This window comes from Lissotriton vulgaris, chromosome 9 (genome assembly GCF_964263255.1).
Source record: "Lissotriton vulgaris chromosome 9, aLisVul1.2, whole genome shotgun sequence".
Taxonomy (NCBI): Eukaryota; Metazoa; Chordata; class Amphibia; order Caudata; family Salamandridae; genus Lissotriton; species Lissotriton vulgaris.
This window is the reverse complement of record NC_141697.1, coordinates 1,244,294,425-1,244,311,023: the sequence shown is the minus strand read 5'-3', so window position 1 is coordinate 1,244,311,023 and position 16,599 is coordinate 1,244,294,425. Positions and strand designations below refer to the sequence as shown.

General features: G+C 45.0%; 1 protein-coding gene across 1 annotated transcript in view; it reads right to left on the bottom strand.

Annotated features, from left to right (window-relative positions):
* Window positions 1–16,599, bottom strand: part of LOC147693179 (uncharacterized) — a 708,628-nt gene that overhangs the window by 268,714 nt on the left and 423,315 nt on the right. The window contains 1 exon segment of the mRNA XM_086939582.1: window positions 15,435–16,200. Within this exon segment, the coding sequence (XP_086795708.1) occupies window positions 15,435–16,200 (766 nt within the window).

Genomic DNA, 16,599 nt, shown 5'->3' with positions numbered 1-16,599 from the left:
GCCTATATGAATGTCACCTGGAGGCGGGGGGGTCTGACATAGGCGACCACCTGGCCCTGATCCCATTACCGGTGCTGGACAGCGAAGAGGCTAAGGAATTGGGAGGTCCCATAACGCTAGCGGAGGTGAGAGTAGCTATTAAACAGATGGCTCGAAATAAAACCCCAGGGGTGGACGGCCTGCCGATAGAATTTTATGCCAAATTTGTGGACACCCTAGCACCTAAACTACTGGAGGTGTATTCGGAGGCCAAGCAGTTGGGTTGCCTGCCGGAATCGATGAGAGAAGCACTAGTGGTACCACTGTTGAAACCAGGCAAAGATGCGTTGAATGCGACGTCTTATCGACCCTTGTCTATGCTGACGGTGGACTATAAGATCTTGAGTCGTATTCTGGCCACCAGGTTACTACCGCACATGACCACACTAGTGCACAGAGACCAAGCGGGATTTATCCCGACTAGGAATACCTCTATGAATATACGACGGTTGGTCGGGATTTTGGATGGGGCCGGGACCTCGGCTATTGACTCAGTGGTGTTGGCGGTTGATGTCGAAAAAGCTTTCGACAGCCTTGAGTGGGAATATCTAGACGAAGTGCTGCTGAAGTTCGGGATCGGGGAAGGATTCCGGAGATGGACGAGGGTGCTTTACACGTCGGCAAGAGCAAGGGTGCGCCTGGGGCGGCTGGTGTCTTCGGCCTACCCTGTTTGTAGAGGGACGAGACAGGGCTGCTCGTTGTCTCCACGGCTGTTTGCATTGGCGATGGAGCCATTGGCGGCACAGGCGAGGATGGGCACCATGTACAGGGGGATAGCGCAGGGGCCAGTATCGCACTATATATCATTATACGCTGATGATTTTCTGTTGTACCTGGCGGACGCTGAAAGATCCCTGGAAGGCGCAGAGGATATGCTGGCTGGATTCGGTCGGTTATCCGGCCTTAAGGTGAACTGGACTAAGACCTGTATATTCCCATTGCGGGCGGGCACGCCCTGTCCCCCACTGGCGATGGAGGTAGTGTGGGAGCCCGCCGGCTTCACCTACCTAGGAGTGCGCATTTATCACGGGGCCGCAGACCTCTTGGATGGAAATATAGGGCGTTGAATTCGGGCACTAAAGGGCAGCATGGCGTTTTGGGCCTCCCTCCCTGTCGGTGTTGGGCCGAGTAGCACTGCTGAAAATGGTGGCGCTTCCGCGGCTGCTTTATTACTTCAGGACACTGCCGATATGGATCCCTCAGCGGATCTTTAAGGAACTGAGGATGCTGGTGACTAGCTTCCTATGGGGCCATGGCCGACGTCGAGTGGCGTTGGATACCCTGACTAGACCCAAGGTTGAGGGGGGGGTGGCAGTCCCCGATTTCAAACTATATTACCTAGCGGCGCAACTGCAGATCCTTACGCAGAATGTCGCTAGAGAATTTAGGGGTCCAGAGAGCGACCGCGGCACGGGTATCCAGAAGTGCATCCTATCTTATATAGTCATGCAACAAAAACTGGACTCAAGGGATCTAACGGTGGAGGAAAGAACGCTTAAAATGTGCTGGCAAAGGAGTCTGAAAAGAGCGAGGAGAGACCGGCCGTATGCACCGGAGATACCGCTGGGGATGCTGACTGCGCTGCCGCACGGGGGCGATTGGTCCCGGCTTCTGGAATGGGAGGAGTTGGGTTTACAGATCGTGGGGGATCTATACGTTGATGGAGCGTTGGTTCCCTATCACACATTGCAGGAGCAGTTTGGCTTACCGGAAGGCACCTTTCTGTTGCATGCGGCGGTGGTGACGGCGATGCAAAAACATTGGGGAGTAGGGCTTGCAGAGCCGGAAGTGACCATGGCATGTCAATACGTGGTGATGGCCGCGGGCACTACTAAGGCGGTAACGTGCCTTCACACGAGAATGTTGAATGAGGGGCTCGTACCATTGCTGGCCTTGAAGTCATGGTGGGAGGATAGCATAGGCAAGCCTATACCGGACACGGTCTGGAGCCAAGACTTGAGGCGGACGTGGAAAGGTACAAGAAACGCACGTTTTCAACAGGTGCATTTCTTTATAGTACATAGGGCGTACCTGACTCCGGAGAGGATCAAGCGATATTTCCGGGTGCTTGATGCAATGTGCCCGCGATGTCTGGCGCCTGAAGTGGATCTGGATCACCTGTTATGGGGATGTCCGAAATTAGGGACGTACTGGCCGGAGGTGGGGGAACTCTTGAATGCGGTGACAGATAGAGAGGTGGACTTTGATATGGCGGCATGTTTATTGCTCTGGTTCCCTCACACCAAAAAAACGAAAATTACTAGCAAATTTATCGATCTGGGACTCATGTTAGCGCAGAGAGAAATAACTTGGCACTGGAAGTCTAGAGAAGGCCCTTCGGTAAGAAGATGGATGAATGAACTGTTGAAATGGTCAGGCTGTGAGGGCATTATCAGACTGCGGCAGGCTACTAGGCTTGGTAAGGAGAGCTGTTTGGAAATGGCGAGAGCTTGGGAGATGGTGGTTCAGGCATTGCGTGACTACATGGTGGAAGAGGACGAAGAGGAACAATAGTCAGTGGAGATTCCATGTACTTTTAGCGATTACGAATAATTCCTGATATGTGGCGAACCCAAGACTTAGTATGGACTTAGAGTACCCGCACTAGCAGCAGTCAAAGGGGAAGGGGGGAGGGAGTTGTGAGGGGGGTGACCCGACATAGTATCACAGACCAATAGCAGGGAACAGTACTCAGGACTGAACTAGGAAGTGAGGGTCCCCGGGAGGATAGGCAGGCTCAAGAGTAGTCGTGTTAGCGGGACCCGGAAGGAGGACCCTGGAGGGACAGGGATGGAACTGCATCAAATAGGATGTGGGCAGTTGACGGTATCTACATGTGAATTCTGTGATCACTGGTTGGGGTATGGAAGGGGGGAGTTTGGGGGAGTTTAGGGGGGTAAAAGCAGATACTGAACGGTGCAGCTGGTCGAATACCTGGGAAAGGAGTACACGGTAACGTCTCCCTGGGAAGGGTGATCCTGATGCGCCGCCCAGCCTCCGGGATGTGGGCTGAATGGCTGTGTACAATTTACCTGTCGCCTTTTGGGTTGGTGCTGATGTGAGTGTACTGACTGGCTTATACGGAGGTCTTGTTTCTAATTCTGCAATAAAAACAAATAAAAAAAAAAAAAAAAAAGATGGAACTGGAACATATACAGGTCCCGGGAAGGCGGGTGGGCATGTGATACTCTGCAGCTCTACATGCCAAGAAAAGATGCATACTGGTAAGTAGCATTTTCCGTTCGAGGCATATGAGCTGCAGATCTCACATTGAGCATAGATTATGTAGCAGTATTTTCCCTAGCGGTGGTCGCCTGTATCTGTTGCAGTAGTTTGAAATAGAGTTTTGAGGACAGCTTGGCCTACAGCAGCTTGCTGCTTGGCTTGCACATCAACACAGTAGTGTTTAGTGAAAATATGTGTTGTAGACCATGTCGCTGCTTTGCATATGTCTTCTAGAGGAATGTTTCCTAAGAAAGTCATAGAAGCTCCTAGCTTGTGTGTGGAGTGCGCCCTAGGAGGAATTGTTAGTGTACGCTTTGCTTTTTGATAGCATATTTGAATGCATTTGACAATCCACCTTGCAACTCCCGCTTTAGAGATGGGGTTGCCTTTATGTGGTGGAGAGAAAGCTACAAACACTTGTTTTGTTTTACAAAATGCGTTGGTTCTATCAATGTAATAGAGAAGATCTCTTTTAACGTCTAGGTTGTGGAGAGCCGTTTCTGCCACAGACTCTGGGTTTTGGAAAAACACCAGTAACTCCACAGATTGGTTTAAATGAAATGGAGTAATGACTTTTGGAAGGAATTAAGGATTTGGTCTTAGAACCACTTTATTACGGTGCAATTGTAAAAATGGTTCTTGTATAGTGAAAGCTTGAATCTCACTAACTCTCCTAAGAAAGGTAATAGCCACAAGAAAAGCTGTTTTCCATGTGAGGAATTACAGTTCACATTTCTGTAAAGGTTCAAAAGGTGGTCCCATGAGCCTGGTAAGAACAATATTTAGGTTCCACGCTGGAGAGGGTGGTAACCTGGGAGGAATGATTCTGTTTAATCCTTCCATAAATGCTTTACTAGCAGGCACTCTAAATAAAGACATATGTTGACTATTTTGTAAGTATGCTGCAATTGCTGCAAGATTTAGGCGTATAGAGGAATATGCCAAAGTTACATCTTTGTAAATGTAGAAGGTAGCAAATGATATTTTGGATGGAAGCATCTAGGTGATCAATTTGGTTATTGTTGCAGTAGATGGCAAATCTTTTCCATTTAGCAGCATAACAAGCTCTGGTAGTCGGTCTTCTGGCTTCTTTAATGATATTCATACAGTCTGCTGGTAGGTTAAGATAACCAAACTCTAAGACTTCAGGAGCCAGATTGCCAGATTCAGTTGGCTTGGATCTGAATGTCTGATGTCTCCATGGTTCTGCGTTAGCATGGATGATGTCAGATGTAGTTTTTGGTGTGGAACTAGGGATAGTTCTAGCAGTGTTGTGTACCACGGTTGGCGAGCCCATGTGGGAGCTACTAAAATCAGTTTGAGCGACTGTTGTTGTAGCTTGCTCACTATTAGTGGCGGAAAAGCGTACGTAAATCTGCCGGACCAGTTCATCCATATCGCATTGCATATACAAAGCCCTAGCTAAAACCAGCCCTACGGGCATTGGATCTATCCTGTCTCAGTACAACTCTGGCAGGAATCTTCGTTCCTCACATAAACTTCTTTCTGTGCCTCGTGTCAGGAAGACAAGATGGGGAGGCAAGGCCTTTTCCAATCTGGCCCCAAAATGGTGGAATGCTCTCCCTCTGGAAGTAAGGTCCCGCCCCACCCTACAAGCCTTTAGATCTGCTTTAAAGACCCACCTCTTTACACGCGCATACCTGTAGTGGTGCTCTGCAAACTTTCTGATCTGTTTTTGATAGGCGCCTTGGCACCTTCGGGTTTAGTTTGCGCGATACAAATTGCATAATAAATAAATAAATTGCCCTTGGACAGAGGGTGTGGAAACCTGGCAGCGAAGGTTGGGCATTTTGCGTTTTCGTGTGTGGCGAACAGATCTACGTTTGGATGACCCCACGTGCGAAAGAATGGTAGAAGAACTTGCGGATGTAGTTCCCAATCTGGAATCTGTTGTGTCGGCCGACTTAACAGATGTGCTATCTGATTGTGGACCCCTGGAAGGTGTTCCTCTAACAGATATATGTTTTGTGGAATGGCCCGTCTCCAAATGTTCTGTGCAAGCTGGGACAGTTGTAGAGAGTGTTTCCCCCCCTGTTTTTGTATATAGTACATGGCTGTCATGTTGTCCGTCTGGATTCATTTAGCTTTGTTTTGTACTTGTACTTGAAAAGTTTTGCACGCTAGGAATATTGCTAGCAGCTCTAGGTGGTTGATATGGAGCGCTTTTTGTTGAGTGGTCCATTGCCCTTGAGTTGTATGATGTAGGAGATGGGCTCCCCATCCTGTGAGAGATGCATCTGCTGGAAGTACTATTTGTGGAACAGGTTCGAGGAACGGCCGCTCTTTTGCCAAGTTTTTGGTGTTCCACCACTGCAGAGAACGATGTGTCCGGCTGTCCACCAACACCAGGTCTGTCAGTTGCCCTTGAGCCTGGTTCCACTGTTGTGCTAGACATTCTTGTAACGGACGCATTTACAGTCTTGCATATGGTACAATAAAAATGCAAGATGCCATTATGCCTATTAGTCTCATGAACACTCTGGCTGGGTGAGAGTGTTGATGTTGAAACTTTATGACTAAGGCTTGAATGCTCTGTAACCTTGCTGGACTGGGATACGCTAGAGCTGTAGACGTGTTTATTATAGCCCCTAGATATTGATGTACATGAGAGGGCTGCAGATGCAACTTGGTGTAGTTGATTGTGAACCCCAAGTCGTGTAATGTCTGAATTGTCTGAGATGTGTGTTGGACACATTGATTGAATGACTTGGCTTTTATGAGCCAATCGTCTAGATGTGGGAAGACATGGATGTGTTGCCTTCTGAGATGTGCTGCTACTACTGCTAGGCACTTTGTGAACACTCTTGGTGCAGTTGTGACCCCGAATGGAAGGACCTTGAACTGATAATGTTGTCCTTCCAGTACAAACCTCAGATACTTCCTGTGAGAAGGATGTATAGGATTGTGGAAGTAGGCGTCCTTTAGATCTAGTGTTGTAAGGAAGTCGCCTTGTTGCAGCAATGGGAGCACTTGTTGTAAAGTGATCATATGAAAATGATCTGAGTGTATACAGCGATTGAGGGGCCTGAGGTCGAGAATTGGTCTTAGTGTCCCGTACTTTTTGGGTATTAGGAAATACGAGTAAACTCCTGTTTCTTGATGTTGTAAAGGAATGATTTCTATTGCGTTTTTCTGAAGAAGTGATAGAACTTCTTGTTTGAGCAGCGTAAGATGTTCTGCAGACATTGGACGCTGCCTGGGGGGTATGTGTGGAGGGGTAGCTGTAAGTTCGTGGCAGTAGCCATACTGGATAATTTGTCTTACTCACTTGTCTGTTGTGATGGAATTCCAGACAGGTAGGAACTGTGTTAGTCTGCCCCCACAGGAGTGGAATGCTGTTGGGGGAGCTGAGGAGAGTCACTGTTTTGTGGTGGAAGAGGTTTGATTATTGTTATTTCCTCAACCTCTTCCCTTATTGTTGTTGCCTCTATAGCCTCCTCGATAATATCCTTTAGTGGAGGATGTTTGTGAATTAGATTTGAAGGAAACTGAATTGTCTGCTCCAGTTTGTTTGGAGCCTCCTCTATAGAAGGAGCGACAAAAGGAGCCTCTAGCTTGGGTGGATTGCAAAGCACCCATAGATTTGGCTGTATCGGTGTCCTTTTTTACTTTCTCAAGCGCTGTGTCTACCTCTGGTCTAAACAATTGATGTTGGTTGAATGGCTGATTTAAGATGGTAGTTTGCACTTCCTGCTTAAATCCTGAAATGCGTAGCCACACATGACGTCTAATTAGGACACTAGTGTTTATAGCTCTAGATGCAGTGTCTGCTACATCAAGTGCACACTTGATTGAGGCATTTGAAATTAGCTTGCCTTCTTGTATAAGGTTGTTTGCCTGCTCTTTATATTGATCAGGTACATGTTGTAATAGTGTTTCTTACTGATCATAGTGAGCCCTGTCATATCTTGCAAGGAGGGCTTGTGTGTTAGCTATAAGCCATGAATTGCTAGCCTGTGCAGCCATCCTTTTGCCTGAAGCATCTATCACCTTAGATTCTTTATCAGGGGGTGGTGCTTCACCTGAGGTCTGTGAGTTTGCTCTTTTTCTGCATTTGACACGACTAGGGAATCTAAGGGTAGCTGTCCTTTAATGTAGGCAGGATCCCCAGGAGCAGGCCTGTACTTTTTTTCTATTCTTGGGTTTAGAATCCTAGCACGTACAGGATCTTTAAATACTTCTTGAGCATGTTTAATGACCCCTTTAATTATAGGCAGAATTTTAACAGACTTTTGTGATTGTTCGAAAGTATCTAATAAAAAGTCTTCCTCTGCCATATCTGAATGCATGGTGACCCCATGATAGATGGCAGCCCTATTCAGTAAGTGTCCAAACCCAATATTATCTTCTGGGGTAGATGGTTTGGATGGGTACGTGTGTGGGTCAGGAATATCTGCCACATCCTGTGGGTTTGGGTACTCCCAGTTTGTAGCATCACTAGGGTAGGGAAAAGGCTCATCTGGGTCTACCCCTCTCCCCATGCTATATTCATCATCATTTTGAGGTTTATGTGGTGAAGAATTAGGAGGAGAGTTTTCAGAAGTATTTTGATGTGAAATGTTAGGAGGGAGGGGAGATTAAGGAGAAGGAAGTACAGGAGAAGAAGGGTGCATAGGGGATGTGGCAGAGTCCTTCTTCTTGACAGGCACTGCAGGTGTAGGTACTGTGTCTGTCTTCCTCTTCCTGTGTGGTGTAGTGGTTACATGACCTGTCTTTGGATCAATGTAGATCTTCTTTTGTAGAGGATCAGGTTGGAAAAGGTCTTATCCTTGCGAAACCGTTGCCGGCGCAATTTTTTCGGTTCCGGGCGTGGTTGCTGTAGGTCTTTAGCCTTAGGAGCTGTGACAGGGTATTGTCTTCGGAGCCGAAGGCTGTTTCGAGGGCTTGAGCACATCGGAAGCAGGCCTTGTAGGTTTCGGTACCGAAGATATTGGCTTCGGAGTGGAAGTTGGTTTCGTCGGCTACGAGGCGTCAGAAGCAGGCTTCATAGTTTTGTCTTTAGAAGTCAACGGTTTCGGAACCGGGGCTTGTTTTGGTTTCGGTGCCGAGGGAGCTGGTGGGATCGGCATGTGCGGTTTTCTCGGTACAGAGCTTCCGGAAGGCTTGAGTATTTTCTTTGGAGCCGGGCTCGATGGCGGGGTTTTCAAAGTGATTATTCAGTTGCGACTGGGCCCCGGAAGCGGATGTTTGACCTTTGTCTTCGATCTAGGTGATGGGTATGGGGCAGGGGCAGTAGTACTCACGCGTTGACCCGATGGTATGGAGTCATCTGAGTCGTCTACCCCGGATACGATTTGGAGATCGTCTGAATCTTCTTCTGGGACGAGCGGACCTTCTTGGTCGAAGATATCCACTGGTTATGGAGCCGATCTCTGCATGTCCTGTCGACGGGCCCTACGATGTCGAATCGTCTTTTTTGATCGAAAGGATGCACAGGCTGTACAGCTTGACTCGTCGTGTTCTGGTGATAAGCACAGGTTACAGACCTCGTGATGGTCACTGTGTGGAAACTTTGCTCCACACTCGGGGCATGTTTTGAATGGCGTCCTTTCCATGAGTTGTAGGCCTCACGGCGTGGACAGGCCCAACGGCCCGCGTCGACAACCTGAATCGATCAGCTGCAGTCGAGTCGATGTTTGTTGATATCGGAAGTTGTTTGTAAAGTTTTTTCGCGTCGAATTCCCATTAAAGGTAGATTTCAAACCGGAGCGGAAAAGTTACACCCGAACCCAGTGGCGGAAAAAATCAATCTAAGGATGGAGTCGATGCCAATGTGCAATATCGTCCAAAGGAGGAGTCTCCTATCTCGTGACTACAAACACTTCTTCCAAGATGACAACATGAAATCATCCGAGCCCAACACCAGGTGGCGATCTAATGCTCAGTGTGAGATCTGCAGCTCATATGCCTCGAACAGCTTGTGTTCTACAGCTCGCATGCCTCGAACATATAAATAAAAAACATGCATCACAACAGGTATTTTGAAAAGGGATGGCTGATCTGGCATAAGTAAAAAGGCCTAAAGATAACCCTCAACTGTTGCCACAGCAAGGTCATCCTGGGTTAAAAACAAACCAATAGCATGTCAATAATTTGGCACGTTGTGCTTGAATGTCATGGGAAGAACACCAGACAACAAACTTTTCCCACCATCCTGCAAATCAATCTAAGGATGGAGTCGATGCCAATGTGCAATGTCGTCCAAAGGAGGAGTCTCCTATCTCGTGACTACAAACACTTCTTCCAAGATGACAACATGAAATCATCCGAGCCCAACACCAGGTGGCGATCTAATGCTCAGTGTGAGATCTGCAGCTCATATGCCTCGAACAGCTTGTGTTCTACAGCTCGCATGCCTCGAACATATAAATAAAAAACATGCATCACAACAGGTATTTTGAAAAGGGATGGCTGATCTGGCATAAGTAAAAAGGCCTAAAGATAACCCTCAACTGTTGCCACAGCAAGGTCATCCTGGGTTAAAAACAAACCAATAGCATGTCAATAATTTGGCACGTTGTGCTTGAATGTCATGGGAAGAACACCAGACAACAAACTTTTCCCACCATCCTGCATATAAAATTTTGGTGGTGGGACACCTGGCTGCCAAGATGCCACTAATCACTTCGTGAAGAACATTCAATGGCATCAACTCTTGCTGTTCATTCTCCATGCATGAAGGTGTAAGTTGTGCAAACTCTGGCGCAGGACCCTGCACTGCTGCTGCGACACAAGGTTCTCTTAAAGAAGCAGATGAATTGGAAAACAGATACTCCCGGACCGAAGTTCCAGATACCACACTATCCTCGCCCAGTCAGATGTCACAAGGGTGTCTTAGGCCTGGTCTTTTCTGATCTTTTTAGCACTCTGGGCAATAAAGGGAGGGTGGGAGGGTGGGAAGGTGTACTAGAGGCCTGTCCCCAGTAGAGGCAAACTGTAGTCTTCAAGTGTGAAATCCTTGGGAACTCCCAAGTACAAAAGCTTGGATGCTGTGCGTTCTCTACAGTGGGAAATAGATCGAGCAGGGTTCTCCTACTTGTTTGAAAATCCCCTGTGCCACCTCAGAGTGTAACTGCCATTCATGATCTACTAGGTAAAGTCGGCTGACTTTGCTTGTCCAATCGTTTAAAGATCGTTTTGGGCGATAAGGGAGATGACCCGGGCGTTTTGCCACGTTCATAGGCAGAGAGACTTCTGGCGCATGCCCCATGACTTCACACCACCCTCTTTGTTGCAGTACCACATATCAGTCGTGTTGTTTGTGAAAATCTGTCTCTGCTTCCCCCTTGATGGTTGGGAGGAGCACCTTCAATGCCAATCAAATCACTTGCACCTCCAGCAAGTCGATGTGGAGGTGAGTCTCGCTGGAGTCCCAGAGTCATCTGATCTCTACCTCTCCCAGATGACCTCTTTCAGCAATGATGCACCAATCACAACTGTTAGCTCTAGAGGGTTAAGAGCTAGGTCTGACGCCAGCCCAATTGTGCTTGAGCAGCCACCACAGCAGGACTTTTACAGTCTCCTCCAACACTTGGATGGAATCTGACAGGTTCCCTTGGTGCTGACCACATGCATTTTTGCAGTTCATGCAAATAAGGTCTTGTGAATGCTGTTGTTTTTTTTTCATTTGTAATTGTTGCTATTGGACCATTTACCTATTGTACTGAGCCCACTAATACTTCAGATCTCAGAGCAAAGCCAATATGTGCCACCGGCATCGTTTACCAGTAGCACGCAGGAAGCCAAGAAGACTCAGAGTTGCATCTCACTGTGACTCAGGTCAAGAGTTGCAGCATCAAAACCATAGCCCTAATTTACTGGACTCGTTGATGCAGAGAGCAGACTAAAAAAGCACTGTATCCCAGATGACTCCAAATGATGAGGGGCCATTGTTAAGGAGTCAAGTATGACTTCAGCACACTGATGTATAATCTCAATGATGTCAACAGGTCGGAAGTCGTCTGTAGATGGTTTACAACTGTTTGAGGTGAGTCCACCTTCAGTAGACAATTGTTGAAGCATGGCAAGACAGGTATCCCCAGGCTCCGCAGGTAGGCTGTGACCATCACCTTCATAAACACCTGAGGTGGCATTTCCGTGGGGATGTGTCAGGAATGGTAGGGAGTAACTGTGATCCACCATTTTTAACGCCCATTGGTAGGATGTTATGCTCCTTCACCCAGTGAATTGTACACATATACGATTTAGAATTATAACCATGACCAGTAACACAATTTGGTACATGGAGAATCTATTTCCAATATTATTTAGAAAATGTTTATTATGAAGAATGTGTCGTATGACAAGTGCAAGTAGACTTCTTGCACACTCCAAGATGGCGCCAATACTTTTTACGATATAAGACGAATACAAAATAGGAGCTTATGTAGAACGCCGGCTATCCAGGGGAATGCGGATTCACACGACCCGACAGTACAACGTATATGGTGAGTGAGACTACTGCGGATGATTTTCGTTATGAGCATAGACTTTAATATTATTGGTTTTGGGAGTACTTGGTAGTGGACGGACAGGTTATTAAACTAACCTCCGTTTTATGTTATTACAGGTCGTCGAATATGACAAATTAAATATCGACTTGCTTTCTTATTGTGACTGGCATTAAATTCTGCTTCTACCTGAAGTAATTGGGTGAGTAGATAGTGCTTTTTCAGGATATGTGCTTACTGAGTGTAGATGTACAAATAGAGTGACTATTTATTATATAAAAAATGTTTTACTGGAGTTGTAGGGGAGTGAAGACTGAACTGAATGATTCATAATAAAATTTGTACACTTCGGTGGACCAATATAATACGGTAATTTCACCGTTTTATTTTTCGTGACACGTGTACTTTACGTGTGAAGTATACTATGAAATGTATGTTAATAATGGTGGCATTTAATGGGGCCAATATTGTGGGGCAATCGCATTGAGTGGTTACTTGAAGAAACTGTTTACTGATTTAACTCATACCTGGGCAATATGTTTGGAGATAATCTGATTATTAGGAGTGGGCTCTCTATTTTGAATAATCATGCTGTACAAGGAATTGGTGTATTGTATTGGGTAGATACTGTTGAATAATGAGGGCCATTCGACATTTCAGGATTACATATGGGAATAACCAACGCTAGAATAACAGTAACGGTTTAGAGGAACGCGAGACACTAGGTGACTTACTTTGAAATATTTCTATTTTTTCACCTATCTTTTTGTACTGGTGATGGATTAATCTTTTGCAGACACGTGAATCTAGTGATTTTTTATAATTCTTGGACTTTTTTGGGGGTTTTGATTCCATTGTTTCTTCTGCACGGGATTCTTTTCCAACTAATGCGATGTGAAGAGACAGATAAATATCATATTTTGGATATGGAAATTTTACATATTGCTAATTTGATTGCAGCCCCGATGAAGTCTATGTGCTTTACCCAGCACGACGAAACACTTGTTGGCTGCTGATTATTATGAGAATTTGAAAAAATTCTAAGGCTGCGTTTTGAAAGTTTACAAGAAATAAAACTGCTTCAAGAACACGAGGATCTGAGATATTGGATTTCTATATTGATGGACTGATACTATTTGCAACTGTGCCATTTGATTATTGAATATAGTGGATAAGCTTGACATACTACAGAGTGCTCAGGGGGAATTTGGTTTTGTATTACCACTCGTCTTGACGGGTCATATCGGGGTGCGTATGGTAGCCGCACCCTCTCTTCTGGTAGCACTGCTCTAAGTGATTTTCTTTCAAATAATTTCCCAGATATAGTGCTGAGTGCCCATTTGCTGCTGATTACCATTGCTTCAATACTAGACAAAATAAAGAGTACAATAGAAATCTCTCATAGGATGTGGTTCACAAACGCTGCACCAACCCTCCCACAATCCAGAAGGATAGGTACAGCAGAGTTTACTCACATTTCAGTTATTTTTACAGTGTAATAGGTGCTCAGTCGTGCTAGCAATCACCACCGTCATAGCTTTTGAAATTCTACAAAGGAGAATGGTCCTTCTAGTCAAATACGTTAGATGGGGGAGGACAGATTAGCCCCAGCAGAGGAAGGGCTAGCCATAGATGCCATTTTAGGCATAAGGCCTGAGGTGAAGAGAGTAAAGTACTGGAGCAACCATATCCAACGGCGATGTTCATCAGTGCCCCGTGAAGTCCGTAACCAGTGATGATTCCATTGAGAAAATACCTCCCGTGATTAACTGTGTCTAGACAAGTAATGAGGAAATAAATTATGGTGACACAAATTGCATTAGATTTAATACAAAAAATGCCTTTTTGTTTACAACGCTGGTCAGAGTTGTCATATGCTCTCAGGATCGAGAGTCAACATGGTCCTGAAGACTCAGAGGGGCCTCGGTCTCGACGCTGGATCACTATCTGAAGTGCTGGCTCTTGAGCATGATCGGGATAGCCTTGAAGACTCAGAGGGGTCTCGGTCTCGACGCTGGATCATTATCTGAAGTGCTGGCTCTCGATCAGGATTGGGATGGCCCTGAAGACTCAGAGGGGTCTCGGTCTCGACTCTGGATTCTTATTTGAAGTGTTGGCTCTCGATAAGGATCGAGATAGCCCTGAAGACTAAGAGGGGTCTCGGTCTCGACGCTGGATCATTATCTGAAGTGCTGGCTCTTGATCAGGATCGAGATAGCCATGAAGACTCAGAGGGGTCTCGGTCTCGACTCTGGATCATTATCTGAAGTGCTGGCTCTCGATTGAGATAGCCCTGAAGACTCAGAGGGGTATCGGTCTCGACTCTGGATCATTATCTGAAGTGCTGGCTCTCGATTGAGATAGCCCTGAAGACTCAGAGGGGTCTAGACTCTGGATCCTTATCTGAAGTGCTGGATTGGGGCCTTGATTTCAAGGTCATTCTAAAGAGTTTCAACTATACAAGGCACAGACATCTTTTTCAAATAAAAACATCAAATGTTTTATTTAAACTATATTAATGCAGTGTTTTCATGTACTACATACTTCTAGCTGTGCTATTTTTTTACACTGTGCTCTTAACATAAAATAAGATTCTCAGTATTTCATCCTCTACTAAACCAGTGCTTCATTTAATTGGAAAATGATGTAACTTGGGTAGTTTTGTGTCCAAACCACCCTTTTTTAACTGCAGCAAAATTTTTAAACCTCGCCACGCAGGATGCACTTGCATTCTTATACTCTTAACTAGGGTGTGTTAAACATGCTAATTTGTTTTCCTGAAATTACAAGAAATTTCGGCACAATCACATAAAATTATTCGTAATTACAGAAAATGCAAATTTGTCATTTCACCTACTATTTTAATGTGGAATGCGTTCTCGTGTCAATTTTTGACGAACAATGTGAAAAATCAAAAACAGACGCTCACTTTCGGTTGTTCCTGCATGTTTATGGTAAAGTTTTACGGCAAATTGCAAGTTTGCCTGTAATCTGCACCATAAATAGTGTATAAATTAAGTTGCCTAATGGTGTTATATCAGGAATTCTGAGTAGCAAGTTTAAAGTGAAATTTCTGAAAATATGTAAATTACGCCAGCATTATTTAAATTTTACCCAGGCCTACTTTCAAGATTGCACATGGAAAATGGACTTACACACACACGTTTAGGGTTAGGTTTTTGCATATTGCACCTAATTCGATCTAGAGTAATTAAACAATTTACCTTGAGTTAAAAAAGACTCCGTAGAGGAAAGAAATGGCAGAATAGCCAAGTGGCCAGAGTTTAATAATTAAATGAAAAGCGCTAAATTAAGTGAGAACTATCCACAGGCTTCTGATGCCTTAAAGGAGAGAGATAGCACCTAGATTCTGGAGTCAGACACAGGTGGAGTGGAAAAGGTACTGATTGCACTTGGGTTCCACAAGAGCTACACAAAGGTTTTGTTTGCCCTACACTTATATGACTGGAGGCAAGACAGGAAATAGAAATAGTGAAGACACTAATTGATGGCTCATGAAACTAAGATATTATGCAAGTAAAAGACACCTCATGGAAAACTCTAAGCCATGATGAATAAATAGCCAGAAGTGGTAAAGTCATTTTTTGAGATATGCAATGACAAGACTGAATCCCATTCTTAACTAGGGCAGAACAGTGTAGTTGTCAGTAGTTTAAGAAGCAGAGGAGGGGTTCCTTTCAAGCTTCCTTAAATACATGCGTCGACTGGTGTTTATAGAGGGTTCCTTTCATACTGAAGCGTTTCCCACATACAAAACATTCATAAGGTCTTTCTCCTGTGTGTGTTCTCTGATGCAAAATAAGATGATCTTTTCTAGGGAAGGCTTGGTCACAATCCGCACACTGGTAAGGTCTCTCTCCTGTATGGATTCTAAAATGCATAGTTAGATTTGATTTTACGTTGAAGCTTTTATCACACTCACTGCACTTATATGGTCGATCTCCCGTGTGTGTTCGCAGATGCCGATCGAGAGAGCTTTTCATACTGAAGCACTTCTTACATTCAAGGCACTGGTACGGCTTCTCTCCGGTATGTGTTCTCATGTGTAATTTTAGATTCGTGTTCTTGCTGAAGCCTTTCCCACATTCGGTACATGTATACCATGTCCAGTTTAGCTGACCGTCCTGCTTATTCGAATAAAACACTGTATTTCTCAAGGGACTCTCACTTTCGGTACACTCACCAGGCACCGATACTTGGGGAATTCTTTCTTGTAAACCAAGATATGTTGGACTACATGCAACCTTTTCAGAATGGATATTGTTTACTTGTTGAAGTTCCCAATTAATTTCGGACCAGGTTTGCCGTCCAGAGTTTGCACTGGTTTCAGAGTTCAGGAGGCCAGTCACTTTGTCCTTTCCACTTAAAGGTTTCAATGATGTTGCCGTATTAATAGATTGTAAAGATTCTCCTTCGATCTTTTCTCTCCTTAAATCTTCATTATCTGTTAAATAAAGAAGTACACAATTAGGACTATTTACATACTTTCCTTTACTGCAAAGAAAATATTATTTGTTGTTTGTCCCAGGAGTTGCAGATAAAACGAGACACAAGTTTGCCAAATGTGCCTAGATTGTTTGATCACAACGATGGAAGGTACCTTGAGGCATCGCCATAGATAAGTCATACTTCACTAATACCAATCCTCCTGTCGAGGCTTTCTAGAGTCAGAGGTGCAACTACCCATTACTTCTGAGGAGAGACTGTCCCTTTAAGGAATGTGTACCTTTTCCCTCCACAAGTAGGTATTTCTAATTTAAAAGATAATAATAATCACTGCCAACACTTTCAAAGATTGTGCCCTTCTGAAGTAATGAGCCGATCACTGCTCCTGCTTTCAAAG